The 14,973-nt window shown below is 36.0% G+C and overlaps 1 protein-coding gene across 14 annotated transcripts in view; it reads left to right on the top strand.

Annotated features, from left to right (window-relative positions):
• Positions 1–1,512: 1,512 nt before the first annotated feature.
• LOC129281773 (uncharacterized) overlaps positions 1,513–14,973 on the top strand; it is a 30,816-nt gene continuing 17,355 nt past the window's right edge. For 3 of the 14 annotated variants that reach the window (XM_064113577.1, XM_064113573.1, XM_064113568.1), the window contains exons 1-2: positions 2,210–2,393; positions 3,346–3,627. In XM_064113577.1, the coding sequence (XP_063969647.1) occupies positions 3,435–3,627 (193 nt within the window). In that variant the 5' untranslated portion in view covers positions 2,210–2,393; positions 3,346–3,434. Of the gene's footprint in view, positions 2,920–3,345; positions 3,628–14,973 lie in introns of all 14 variants that reach the window. The other 11 variants (XM_064113575.1, XM_054917690.2, XM_054917692.2 and 8 more) reach the window with 9 other exon arrangements.

The raw sequence follows: 14,973 nt of genomic DNA, 5'->3' as shown, positions 1-14,973 counted from the left end.
AAACGGGAAAAAATTCAAATCTGAAGTTGTATAACTTGCTTTTTGGCCAATGGTGGACCTAATTACTGTTAAAAGGGCATCCTTGCGAGATGTTGCGAGCGCGAATCACGAGCTAAAACTTTTGGAAATTTCATGTAATAAGACATGAAAAGTAAACATTCCGAGCAGTTTTGTAATCATGAAAAAAGGATTGTGAATCTAACTAAAGAATTGAAATTTTTAATACACTGACCAGAAAAGGAACCTTTTCAAAAACTGCATTTAGTCGTGAATAGAATACGGGCTACATATCTCACCAGTCGTATAATGGGAGCGCGAAGGGCGAGCCAAACATGTGTGATATCCAACTACCTGACTGGACATGCTAAGCATTTTGGTATGAACAGGATGCCTCTTACTAAACAATAATGCGAGCGCAGCGCGAAGTGCGAGCCAGAAAATTGTGATTTTCTCACCTGAAAACTGGCTATTCTAAGCACAGTTTGTAACCAAGAACAGAATGATTACCTCAATAACCAAAATAATTGATGCGAGCGCGAAACACGAGCCAAAAATGTGTAATATACCAACCTGAAAACTGGACATTCTATGCATTTTGTAACCATGAACCGCACGAATACCTTAGACTAAAATAATGATGCGAGCGCGAAGCGCGAGCCAAAAAATTTGTGATTTTCTAACCTAAAATGTATTATGTTTTACTTAAAAAATGGTATTTCATTTTGAAAAAGGGCACATTTCATTTTGAAAAAAAAAGGCATTTTCCATTTTGAAAAGGGGCATTTTCCCTAAGGGGAATTTCGGGGGGGGGGGGCACTTGCCCCCCCTGCCCCCGGTTCCGCCGCACCTGGTTTCAGGATCTCCTCTAAAATGTCACAGCATTTTGAGAGGTTACAGAGCTCAGTGGCATAATAAGCCACACATTTTGAGGGGAGCACAACATGGCATATGATATGGGGAAAGTTTTTAATAAAAATGGCGTGCAAGCTGGCGAAATATTTGGCCATTCAAAAATTCATTACGAATATTAATACATTTCACACTTTTCCCTTTCTTTCTTTCTCTCTTTTTTTTCTTGGTAAACTTCATGCCCCGCCACCCCCCCCTTATACACCACTTTTATATAGAGATTACAAACTAATTTACCATTTTTTTTTTCAATCTGCTTTTCCGATTCTCTATTTTTCATTTTAACTCTCTATAACTGGGTGTGAATGGACGTGGCATCGATATACCATGGAGCTATATTAGCTCCATAGCTCGATGGTGAATTTCATTCAATAAAAAGAAGTGTTGTTATAAAGTTCCCGGTCGATATGATTATTTTTAATACTATCTTTTTTTATCTTCCTCATTTCATTTTTTCACTTTCCGAGAATATACATTGTCTCAGTTGCTTAATTTTTGCAAAACGTTTCTCCATCACCCTTTTTGCAAGGGATGCATAATCATTTCTTCAATATGAAACCGAAAAAATGAGTCTGAAAACATAGAATGTAAGTTGAACTTGACACTTACAGTCTTGAGCCAAGCCCATGTTATGTAGTTCTAAAACAGTATTGGGTATAACGTGCATTACTAAATGCAGTGGAGCGTACAACCGGAATAGTCTCACAATACAGACACGACAAGCACGAGGCAAACTTTGTGTCTTCAAACCAAGCATTTGCTCATTAACACAGGGGCTTGCCGACTGACTGCAAGAGTTGTTCAAACTAAATTTAGTAGGGCAATATAGTTTGAACTGTCGCCCCGACTATTGCCCGCTGCGTAGGGCGAATATTGATATTCCCTCCTATGCCCGCATAATAGCATCTGTCTGAGTAGTTGAGTTGGGGCCAGAGAGGCCTCCCAAGTCTATTGTGTTTCGACCGCCTAGAAACTTTGAATATTCAACAGGGACCCACGGTGTAAAAGAATGCGTGGGCTTCTATTGTTTGGTAGAGAACACTATTCTATATTCCCTGCAAACCCGACTTTTTAGCAGCGAGAACACAGGGGCCATCGGTGATAATAGCCATTGGATAGTACGCATACACAGTGCATAGTACATGTGTGTGTGTGTGTCACAGAGTGAAAACGAGTGTGTATGGCAGAGATTGTGCGCTGGTTGTTGGCTGAGCCTAGCAGATTGGTTTTAGTACAGCAGTGGCATTCAAGCTGAACGGCCAAACACGGCGTTGAATTAAGGCCCCTCGGCTCGGCCGCCATCATACGTAAGTACATGTACCTACATATAAATCTGTACTTATTCGAACATGTTTCATTGCTTGTCAAAACTATGTATACTGTATGATATGTATGTGATGGAACCTGTTTTGGTCAATGTGACGAGTTTGTGTAAATTACACGTTTCCTGTCGTTAAATACAAAGAAATTCGTCGAGTTTTCGGGTGTGTGTATTTTGCAAATGCGAATGCGCGTTTCCTTTTTTTTGCCGCTCCTCGTACGACCTTCTTTTGAAACGTCCTAAGTTTCCGCCATTTCTTTGCCGTCTCAATGATTTTTCTGATATTATCCCAAGGCGAAAATGTTCGAAACGAAGAGATAACCCTTGTTGCTCCACGATCGCGGCGACAGTGAACAGATTTTTGCTTGCTCGGCTGTGCAGATTGAATGATCCTCGAATCTTGGAACGGCGCGAGTAAGCAAAACCTTTGCCCGGCCACTATGCTTCAGTAGACTCCATAATCAACATTGCCCCCGTGTGTATAGGTAGGAGTCCCACGTTATGCGCTCACCTGTGGCACTTATCAATTCATTGCAGCATGTAGGATAGATTCTTAACTTTGAACCCCTGAAGCAGTGTTACTTCTTTTGATGTCGGAGGCTGAGTAACCTGAAGGAATTTCGGTGCTGTCTGAATAAACTTTGTCAAGGAACAGGAGTTGGATTGGAGTGCACCGGAGCTTGCCTGGGGTAATTCCCTAACACCATGCTTGGATGTTCCCATGCTTCTAAAGTGCAACATCACTGCTCATTAATTACCCACGCCGGCCAAAATAATTTTACCTTATTGTTTTCTTATAACCCTTTGTAAAAGTTTTCAGAATTCTTCATGAGAAGCCATCGAGAGGCAAATGTTATTAACTTTAAATGCCTAAATCCAAGGTATTAAGGTATAAATCCTTGTGAAAACCCATCGGGAACTACTATTGAAGTAAATACCCTTATTGACTTGAAAGTAAATGAGGTCCTATAGTTCGTCTTGACTTTAGTATGTTATGATATTCAGGATATTCATCATAAATGTTTTTTCTTTCTATAGACATGGTACATGGTTTTGATTGCATCAGTTCCTTTTTCTGATTACCCCTTTTAATCTTTCTTTATTATCATCCTCAGATTGACCATCCTCTTTTTGAAGTCCTCGTGTCCATCACCGCACCCACCAAACTCAAATAGACAAGTGTTGTTAGTAACCCGAACTCAAAATGATAGAAGAGGCCCATATCGTCCACCAGGAGGCATCGCTGCAGGTTCACCAAGAACCAGCAACGATGCAAGTCCAAGGAGAACCACCTGCACTTCAGATTCAAGGTGAAACGGTGATGCACGTTCATGTAGAAGGTGGTAGTCCTTCGTCAAATGGGGAAGTGTCAAAGGCTAAGAGGAGACGATTGTCAGGTCAGTGGATGTCTTATTTCTGTTCCTACAAGATGTAGATCATTTTCACCATGTAGCCTAGTAAATTAGTGATTGTTAAACCTGGTATTGAATGAAACTGAGATACTTGCATGGAGTTCAGTCTTGCTCTAGTTTGTTAAGTCATAAATAAGCATGTTTACTTTTAATGATATAGGCCTACGGCTCAATATTTTGACAGTATTATGCTCACATTATTGTGAAATCAACATTGTTTTTTCTGAACGTTTTGTTTGCATGTTTCCCTGAGTGCGGGATCCTGACGTTCTATCCATGCATGTACAAAATATTTTCTTCAGAGTTTTGTAATCTGTCACATTTTAATCCATCCGAAAATTGGTTTCACCATTATGTTTAAATTTTATTGTTCATTATGAATTTTTGATTGCATATTTTGGTGTTTATTTGTTGTGGACCTGGTAAACTATAAGACAGATTTGTAAAGTATATTGCCAGGCGTTTGACCATCAAGACTTTATAGTATATGCTATTCAAGTAATAACTATGAAGACAATTTATTTTTATGAAAAAATGTAAAGTTTTCTTTTTTAATGTCCCCAATATCGTTGAAAATTCATCTATTCTTGAGAAATTACGGATTAATATGGGAATAAAAATTATGTTTATGTTACTATGCCTTGCAATATGCAGACGCGGCGTGCATTTGTTGCATGTTCGTGTTGACCCTCCTTTTAATGCTCTTCTCAAAAGAGGCCAATTACGCATTCACGATGGCCCCATCCTTTACATAAATGAGCCTTTCAAGATTCAGCACAATAGTCAATAGAAGATTGATTGCTTTTAGCCTCTCAGGTGCAAGTGTCATTGTTTAGTCAGAGAGTTCACCTTCTAATCAAAAGGTTAGTAGACTTGTTAAGAGGTTGAACGCTGCATTTTTTAGTACAAATGTCCCACTTGGCACAAATGTTCCTTGAGTCAAAAGAAAAAGATTCATCCAAAGAGACACGCTGTATCTATGCAAATAAGCAAGTAATTTGCATAAATTTGCATATTAGGTCGATATGAAAACAAGTATTTAAGAATATATATTTAACCAGAACTGCCCTAAAATTGGAAATAAACACTTAAGGTAAGAAAGGGAAGAAAATTGTCATAAAATAATTGGGACATCCTTGTTTATTATTACCTAATTTACATAAATTATGCAAATCATAATTTAAAACAGAGTATTTTTTCATGAATCCTGAACTGTTTAAAAAAAAACAGCAACTAATACACAAATGTCAACATTCTACATGAAAGAGAATATATTAGCGAAAACATCGATATGCTTCATGACAGTATTAGTGTCTTAATTTGCTTAGAAAGAGGGCAAATATGTCAAAATGTATGACGTGATATTGCGCAAAAACGAGACCAAAACAACCTCTATGTCACAGTCACACTCACGAACGGGACAATAAAGCGATCAATGGTATGTCATTCGAGATAAAGCAATCCCAACACAATAGCTTCCATCGGCTTCTCGTATCGCTTTTGTTGGTGTGTCTGCCACACCGTAATCTATGATACATACGGACAAAATGCATTTCGGTATCGGTAAAACACTATTAATTTTGTTTTATTTGTTTCTAATTTGTTTCTCTTGGAAAATTTACAGGAGACATTGCTTTGCAGGTTACTGCTTTAATGAAACTCTGGCACATGAATCATGACGAATGTATAATACCTCAATCCATATTTTAACTTTATTAAAATATATATCTTTTGGAGACCCCGAAGTGGCAAAACTGCATCCCCCAGCATTCCCACCACTTTACGAAACCAGTTTGACTTGTCTAATCGACTTGGAAAAGACAGATGTATGAGACATCAGTTAACATGTTTCCTGAAGAAAGTTTTGTTTGTTTATTTAAGCCTACGCCCACGGGAGCCCTCCGAATTTACCCCATCCCATCTCCGTATTTCGACTTTAAATAAAAAATATCGTGTTTTAAAGCCATCGGCAAGGCAAATTGCATTTTTGGTATAATAAAGCAACTTTTATATCTATATTTTTATATTTACATTCATCATTATTGATATTATTATAGTTATTATTGATATTATTATTATTATTACTATTATTATTATTATTAGTATTATCATTATTATTATTATTATTGTTCTGCCGTTTGTAATAGTGCTCTAGCACAGTAAAGGTTATAACCCAACCGGATCATGCCTAGGATACCCTTTCCCTTTTTGGTTTTATGTTTTAAAAATAGTTTATTGTCTTTAGAACTTTTAAAAGATTACTTTTGTTTGTATTGATATCTTGGAATAGATTGAGGAGAAAATACTCTACAACTGACATGTAGAGGAGCTGTGGTACATTGAAGAACAGCCAAACAGCCCTTTATTGATTCCACTCTATGTTAACTTTAAATATTTTAGAGCCCAATCGGAAGAAAGATGCATTTCCACTACACACAGTAAAGCCTCTTTGCGTTCTCCTCTTGAAAAAAAAAACAAAAAAAAACATAGAAGGCATTGTTTTATATCTCATAAAATAAGTTCGTGTACGTGACGGTGGCCTGTCGAAGTTGCCCAACCGTTTATTTTGTTTTGACAATATATATTTAGAATATCGTCTAATTTAAGCCCTCATCTGGAAAAGGGCACTTATTAAAGGCAGCATCTACATTATATAGAGGTGGCCCTGGCAATGGGAAGAGGGGGCTGAAGCTTGTTAAAATTCTTGGGACCAAAATTTTACATTGAACCTTTTTGCTTTTCAAATTTACATCAAGAAATTTAACAAGCACTGATAAACAAAAAAGATTGCACTACAAAATGAAGTTTTTTTGGTAACGTTTCTTTTTTTTCGTTTTGTCACATCTGCCGGAATTCCAGGGGGTGCTGTCTATGGAGAATAACTTACGCAGCACACCCCCCCCCCTTCCGGAAAATCTTGCGGGTGCTTCAGCCCCCGCTTCCAAGTACCAGGGCCTCCTCTATATAATGTAGATGCTGTCTTTAATAAGTGCCCTTTTCCAGATGAGGGCTTCATTTAGACGATATTCTAAATATATATTGTCAAAACAAAATAAACGGTTGGGCAACTTCGACAGGCCACCGTCACGTACACGAACTTATTTTATGAGATATAAAACAATGCCTTCTATGTTTTTTTTTTTTCAAGAGGAGAACGCAAAGAGGCTTTACTGTGTGTAGTAGAAATGTATCTTTCTTCCGAATTGGCTCTAAAAATATTAAATTTAACATAGAGTGGAATCAATAAAGGGGTTTGAGTATTTTAGAGCTTACGTGTGGCTTTTCTTCTATGTACCACATCTCTTCTACATGTCAATTGTAACGTATTTTCTATTCCAAGATATCAATACAAACAAAAGTAATCTTTTAAGAGTTCTAAAGACAATAAACTATTTTTGAATAAATAAAACAAAAAGGGGAAAGGGTATCCTAGGCATGCTCCTGTTGGGTTATATCCTTTACTGTGCATTATTACAAACTGCAGAACAATAATAATAATAATAATAACAATAATAATAGTAATAATAATGATAATAATAATATTAATAATGATAAAAATATTAAAATAAATAAATATGAAATATAGATATAAAAGTTGCTCTATTATACCAACAACGCAAATTACCTTGCCGGTGGCTTTAAAACACGATATTTTTTTTATTTAGTGTCGAAATACAGAGAGGGGATGGGGTAAATTTGGAGGGCTTAAATAAAAAATAAAAAAACTATCTTCAGGAAACATGTTAACTGATGTCTCATAAATCCGTCTTTTCAAAGTCGATAATACAAATCAAACTGGTTTTGTAAAGTAGCGGGAATGCCGCGGGGGAATGCAGTTTTGCCACTTCGGGGTCTCCAAAAGATATATATTTTAACAAAGTTAAAATATGGATTAAGGTGGGGGTACATTCGTCATGATTCATGTGCCAGAGCTTCATTAAAGCAGGAACCTGCAAAGCAATGTCTCCTGTAAATTTTCCAAGAGAAACAAATTAGAAACAAATAAAACAAAATTAATAGTGTTTTACCGATACCGAAATGCATTTTGTCCGTATGTATCATAGATTACGGTGTGGCAGACACACCAACAAAAGCGATACGAGAAGCCGATGGAAGCTATTGTGTTGAGATTGTGTTATCTCGAATGACATACCATTGATCGCTTTATTGTCCCGTTCGTGAGTGTGACTGTGACATAGAGGTTGTTTTGGTCTCGTTTTAGCGCAATATCACGTCATACATTTTGACATATTTGCCCTCTTTCTAAGCAAATTAAGACACTAATACTGTCATGAAGCATATCGATGTTTTCGCTAATATATTCTCTTTCATGTAGAATGTTGACATTGTGTATTAATTGCTGATATTCATAAAACGGTTCAGGATTCATGAAAAATACTCTGTTTTAAATTATAATTTGCATAATTTATGTAAATTAGGTAATAATAAACAAGGATATCCCAATCATTTTATGTCAATTTTCTTCCCTTTCTTACCCTAAGTGTTTATTTCCAATTTTAGGGCAGTTCTGGTTAAATATATATTCTTAAATACCTGTTTTCACTATGTCGACCTAATATGCAAATTTATGCAAATTACTTGCTTATTTGCATAGATACAGCGTGTCTCTTTGGATGAATCCTTTTCTTTTGACTCAAGGAACATTTGTGCCAAGTGGGACATTTGTACTCAAAAATGCAGCGTTCACCCCTTTTTTTGCAGTTAACAAGTCTACTATTATGGTTTCAGCGTCTAAAAGCATTGGGGATGAATCGAGAAATGAGTCTGCACGCTGGACATCCTGTTTTGCCATGAAAAGGATGGATATTTTTATAAAGGACTAAAATGTGTCTTAAATTAACTTGAGACTGAGAGAGAATTCATAATTATGTTAATCTGATCCGGGTTTTGTCATTCGAAGTTAATCCAAGTATCCACTGAATGGCACCATTTCAGTTAAGCACAATTATAGTATAAATGTTCAATGTTGGCTGTCAATTTCTATTTTATTAAAACTGTCATTCCTTTATTCAAGAAATCCAATACCAATCGATAATATCCTCACTACCGGACATTCTTGCAAAAACTTAAAAGTAAATTTATATGACACTATTATTTTACACATTAATCCCAGAAAGTAAAATACTACTTAAATACATTTTGGCGAGAGAAAACAACCATTTCCTTCTCGTTTTAAAAAAAGAAGACCAATCGAAGCCGTGATGACTGACATCACTAGTTTTAGAGAAGCCAGTCGCAGTCAGAACCAGGAAGACTGACTGATTCCTGATTTACATTCTGATATTGATTCCACCAAACACCTCCCCACCCCTTCCCCAAAGAATTCATTCGATAACATTCACAAAAGGCTTTTAAAGTGAGAGTGCATTGACTTCACTCTATTTTTCGCACGCATCAGAAGTGCGCTTGTAAGATTTCAAGGTCATAGGAACGCATAGGAAGTCCGATAACCAGCGAACCAAAAGAAAAAAAAAGAGAGTATTTCCGAGTCTTATTATTGCCAGAGCACACATTAAAAAAAAAAAAATCGTTAGTGTTCATATTTTATGTTAGCATTAGATCTTGTAACAATTTTAGCAAGAGGGGATGATAATTATTATACGCTTGTCAAAGTGCAAAGAAACCTGGGAAGATGTTTCTTTGACAAGAATTTACTCAAGAATGAAACTACAATGTATCATTTCGAATATAATTATTGTGACAAACATAAAATGTACGCCTTCTTTGCTTTCGAATGTCGTTAATAATGTAACCATGTCTGTCGATACACGTATATTTCGCGGTAGGAGGTATTTGCCAAACAATATTTCATGATATTATCGTGGTTGCTGCAAGGGAGACAAGGCGCGGAAAGTCAATATTTGTTTCCACAGTTACAGTTAGTCCAAAATAATCCACCTATTGATTATGGAGTATAATTATCAGATCAATCTACCTTCAGTCCTTTTCTATAATGCATGATAAATGACATGTATTAATCTAATCATTCCCGTGACGGGGAACTTCTCGAAGTAGAGTCGAGACACAACATGATTGAAACATATAACATGACTGATGGCAGCCATCATATCCCTGTAAAGTGACGTGTGGGACAAGAGAAAGACATTTTGTATCAATCGCACAATGGGATGTCCTTGCAATCTGTGATATAGCGGGTAAAAGAAGTTTGAGCTTTCAATGCACTGACAGGCTTATTAAAGGCTTACTAAATTCTGAAGTCAGTTTGATTTTACTGTCGATTGTATACAGTAGCACATAATTCCTTCGTCCCCTAGACATGCTTTGTCGCAGTTGTGAGGTTGACGCTTGACGCGACAAGTCATGATATTGTATGAATATATTGATTTGTGTACATTTTTCTCAAACTGTTCTGAAAGTTTAAAATATGTTATATTTGACAAACTTTTCAAAATCTTTCGACAAGTTGGGAGCGCCGAGTGCATCCAGTTTCGAGTAATATTGCCAACACTCTCCCACGTGGGATTTTGAATTTGTTATTATAACAAGTATTTATGAAACGGGACCCCGTTTCTTGCATTATTATTCGATAACCAAAACGCATTATTTTGGATGTATCCAGCAAGACGTCAGTATACCTGTAGCAGGTCATTCATCATCATAAGAGAGATGTTTATCCTTAAAGGAAAAAAAAAATCTGCATTCGTTTTTTTGTGTGACAATGATCAGATCGGATTACTAATCTGAATAAAAATTCCAAATACCAACCAATGGATGAATTCTCCTCATTACATATCCCGTGTGTTCTTTGCTTTATGATCAACAATTTCTATCTGCCTTTACCATTCCTGATTTACATTTCACGGGAGAATGGCTCGTAAAATCATGGCAATGAAAAGAGTCAGAAATCTCCTTTTCATCTGAGCTGAGCAAACAACTCCATTCATGGCAGATTCGTTTTCATGAATATACTGGAGAGGAGGAATTGAACGCGGCTCTCCCGTTTTCAAACCAGTCCCAAAATTCATTTCATCGCTTGACTGGGAGTCGGTAAAGCGTAATAATCACCCCGCTACCATTCTCACCGGCTTCATAATATCTAGCCTTCCATCAAGCAGTGACATGAAACATATTTTCATGCCAGCTAGATTATTCTTGAAATGCATTGTATAGAGACTATAAAGAGTCTACATATTTGGCGGCAGTAGAGTCGCCATTCTAATTTCAAAGTTATTTATGGTATCATTTCCCCATGTAGAATACGCCAAATAAAAAAAAAAAGCTACATGTAAAACCCAACGCAGAATTTATAAACTATTTTATGCCGATTTCAGTACTAATTACATAAGGAATGTATATATATGACTGCATTAATTCTATATTCGTAGAATTTACTGAAAAGAGGATACCTTTTACCTGGTGACGAAAGATCTCCCCATTACTATCTCTTTGATTTTCACGTAAACAACTTTTATTCCCCAAACCCTTTTGAATCTTTTCACGGGAATGACTTCTTTTCTTTGCTGCATAGTTGTAGTCTATTTATCTAGGCGTCGTATGATTCAAATTCAATCGCTGGGTTTCTGTAATGTGAGAAGAAAGGGACGAAGCATTCAATGTTGAGCTTTTAAATATTACCTGATGAAGCGCCACCAAATTACGAAATCCTGAGAAGGTTGATCGCTGCCATAATTCAGAATTTCCGAAGTGTTATTTTCTTCCAGAATGAATGCCGTTTCTCCATTTCACTTCAGGAAAAAAAAATTATACACACAATTTTTAATTCAATTTCCAGTATAAAATTTCGCGATAATTATGTGGCCTTTACATTTATAACTTATATTTTACGCGGAAATCTTTTAAGAATCCCATTTGTCTTCCTAAATCTCTTGGAAGAGCTTTATGAAAATTCCTTGGTAGATAATACGGTTGGGATTATAGACTACGGATTATGAATGCCTAAAGATCTTGGTATTGTTACGATGCGACACATGATTTATCATTCATCAGACCGCATCGCCTGCTTTTTGTGACACTAGAAAAAAATGAAGAGAAAAGAATATAAAAGAAGTGCTGCGAACTTGCCTGAAAATAAGTAGAATTGAAGTAAGCTAATTCCCTTACTCAGATTCACACAGAAGCCATTTCAAACGTGCTACCTGTATGTGATACTCAACCAAAAATCTAACATGGTGCTCACATGGTCGTGTCTAAAGCTAATCGAGGGTACTGGGAGGGAAATTTGCCCCGAGAATTATAATTAACTAATTGTGTGATGTAATTATAGGCATAATTTTTTTTATTTAGCGGGCAGTAAATTTATACACCAACATGTACGACATCCTTACATGCAAATATGTTATTCGAATTTACGAAGGATCTTTGGAGGGGGCGGGGCATAAAAGATTTGATATTATCTGTGTGGAGCTTTCACGCTCGTTTACGCGCATGAGGGGTGAAGCGATCGAGATTTACCCTTCCACCTGTTTTACTTACAGTAAACACATTTTATAGAAATTTCTGTGAATGCCAATGAATCGTGAAAAAAATATAGATTTCATATTATTAATTTTCATTGGAATAAAAAAAAAACGCATACCACCTCATGAAGTCGTATAGGGGGAATTGGAAAACAACTGAATAATGAAACATATTTTGTATACAGGTAGAATAAGTATGAAAATTGGATAGAAAAAAAAAAAAAACGAGCTCGAGGGTGGCGCTGTGCGGAACTAGGCTATACGAATGAAATATTGTTATTGCTAAATAGGTAATTCAAGTATAAGTATGTTGTGGTTTGGCGGTGAAATAATCTACTTGTTTTGTTATTTCGGCGTTGTTTTACTTCAACCTAAACCGACATACATCCAAGAATGCCACCAATTTCAAACCAGCTAATTGTCTCTCAATCCTTTTGTACACGCGTACTATATACTTCTTTCTATCATTTTGGTTATTGAAATAATTATGAAACCTACTTGCTGCTTTCTGCACATTATGATGATAAATATTGATTAATAATGTTAATTTATAGATTATTGGTTCCAGTAAAATTTGTAGTTTTCTAGACCTACTCGTAACTATCGAGAGATGTGGATATACCGTGTCCACATGAATTATTTTTGTTATTATTAACAACACTGCAAAAGGAAAAGATGGACTATGCTAGAAAAAATGTCCCAACCCTGTTGTCATGAAAGCTAATTAATTGTATATATACAAGAATGATATAGCACTCGTGTGTTTTGTTTTCATCTATAATTTCAAATTTGCAAATGCATGAAGGGTTATGAATAATTACATGGGGGTAATCCGTATTTTCAGACCTTGCTGTGATCATTGAAGCGTAAGCGTGCAATTCATCAATGATCATGACTTATTTGAGTTATTTCATATTTTCCGAGAGATGAGATGACACCCCGTCATTTTGTTGTAGAGTTCTTATTTCAATCGACTATGCTCCTTTCGAAAACGTTTTGGATGGATGAATGAATGTCTGGTAACTGTTGCTTATTGACTTTTGAACAGGGGTTGTTATTAGTTTCATATTTTGTTTCCTGTCAAACTGAATAATCCAAACGAAATCATCTCATCACTGTAGGGGGAAAATGAGGCAAAGTTATTGACATTGAGGTATTGTGAATCACGCTTCATTGATAACAGAGAGATCTGAAAATATGTAATATATTATTGGCTATCGCTTATGATTCATAATCACTCATGCATGACCGATCATATTTTACAACGAAGTGAAAACAAAAGCTATATACTTTCTGCTTGCATATCTATATGATTTTTATTAGAGTTTTATGACAGCCAGTTTACGTACGAATTTTTCATGTTTATTTTTTCACATACTTTTTTTTATATTTATACACTACAGTGTACAAATAATTACAAGAATACTTCAATTTTCCTCAATTTCATTGATGTTAAAGTTTCTATATGCTACATACGATGTAAAATTTTATTAAGATATCAGTTCAATAGCTGTGGGCCTACGAACGAAGGCTCCTTATAGTTCATTCTGAAATACAAACGACCGAGATAAGTAGCACTTAAACGAGAAATAAAACAAATCCTACTTATTTTTTTCGCCTTGACCCGACTTGTAAATTTCATTGTGTGAAAATCTCCACGTGAATCCATCACATCGTTGAAATCACGAAACCTATTAAATGTTCAACCAAGGGGTGAGGGTTAAATAGAAAACATAAAATGTACTTCATATAACACCCAATTTAAAATGAAGCCCCCCTTTTTTTTACCTCTATAAAGACTGGAACCTAAACACCAAACACTAAAAAGGGAACATTGTTGATGTTATCTGATGGCGGGAAGTACGTGTAGTGTAGTCCAGATTCGAACCTTGTGTGAGCGAAGCTACTTTCCCTCAATCTGCTACTGAATTGGGCTGTTAGGAGAGATGATGTGACTTTTTGCCCTCCCCCTCCATGTTAGACTTTGAAGAAAGTAACTTTTCCTCTAGCAAGGTTCCGAAGTGGACAAGTCAGGAACATGCCGAAGATCCGAGAGAATGAATTTCAAGCAATCCATTTCCTAATTTTGTAGCATAAATTATAATCCTCATGAAGAAGAAAAAGTGCTAACATTTATCTAGCGGTACTTTCCTAATTTGAAGTAATTGTTCTTTATCCATTTATGTACCATGTCAGAGTTGATTGTTAACCGTGATTTTTTTTTTTTGGGGGGGGGTTTATTGCGTGCGAAATTTTATAGGAGAATCGGTAAGTTATAATAGTCAAGGAAGTAGTCTACATGTAGACGCCAAATGAACAATGCATTTTCTAAGGTGTTATCACTTTTGACTGATTGTTATCCAAACGAGGAATTGGTATCATGTTAATAAATTTATTCATGTTATCCTCGTTATATAAACGTACATTTTTACATTGTCATTTAATGTATGACGCCTTAAAGGGGAATCCAACCCAAATAAAAACTTGTTTTTATAAGAAAAAGAAAAATCAGACAAGTTGATTGGTGAAAGTTTGAACAATATTGGACAAACAACAAGAAAGTTATGAATTTTTAAAAGTTGCAAATATTGGTAATCACTATACCCATGAAGACTTCAAATTGGCCGCATATGGGATGTCATAGTGATGTAAGGCAAGGACTACTCTTCCATGTACTCCAATACATATTATGGCTAAAATGTCATTTTCCCCAAAAGTTTAATTTCAATTTATATTTTTCTTTCATGAGGACATAAAACAATATACTACCTGGATTATATTTAGATTACTGCCCCAGGGGAATGGGTACTTAGGAGAAAACCACAAATCCCTGATAATAAAGTACATGGCCTATGGGAAAGTTGTCCTTGCC

The sequence above is a fragment of the Lytechinus pictus genome, chromosome 18, assembly GCF_037042905.1.
Source record: "Lytechinus pictus isolate F3 Inbred chromosome 18, Lp3.0, whole genome shotgun sequence".
Classification (NCBI taxonomy): domain Eukaryota; kingdom Metazoa; phylum Echinodermata; class Echinoidea; order Temnopleuroida; family Toxopneustidae; genus Lytechinus; species Lytechinus pictus.
The sequence above is the reverse complement of the archived record's forward strand: the minus strand, read 5'-3'. Positions and strand labels throughout refer to the sequence as shown.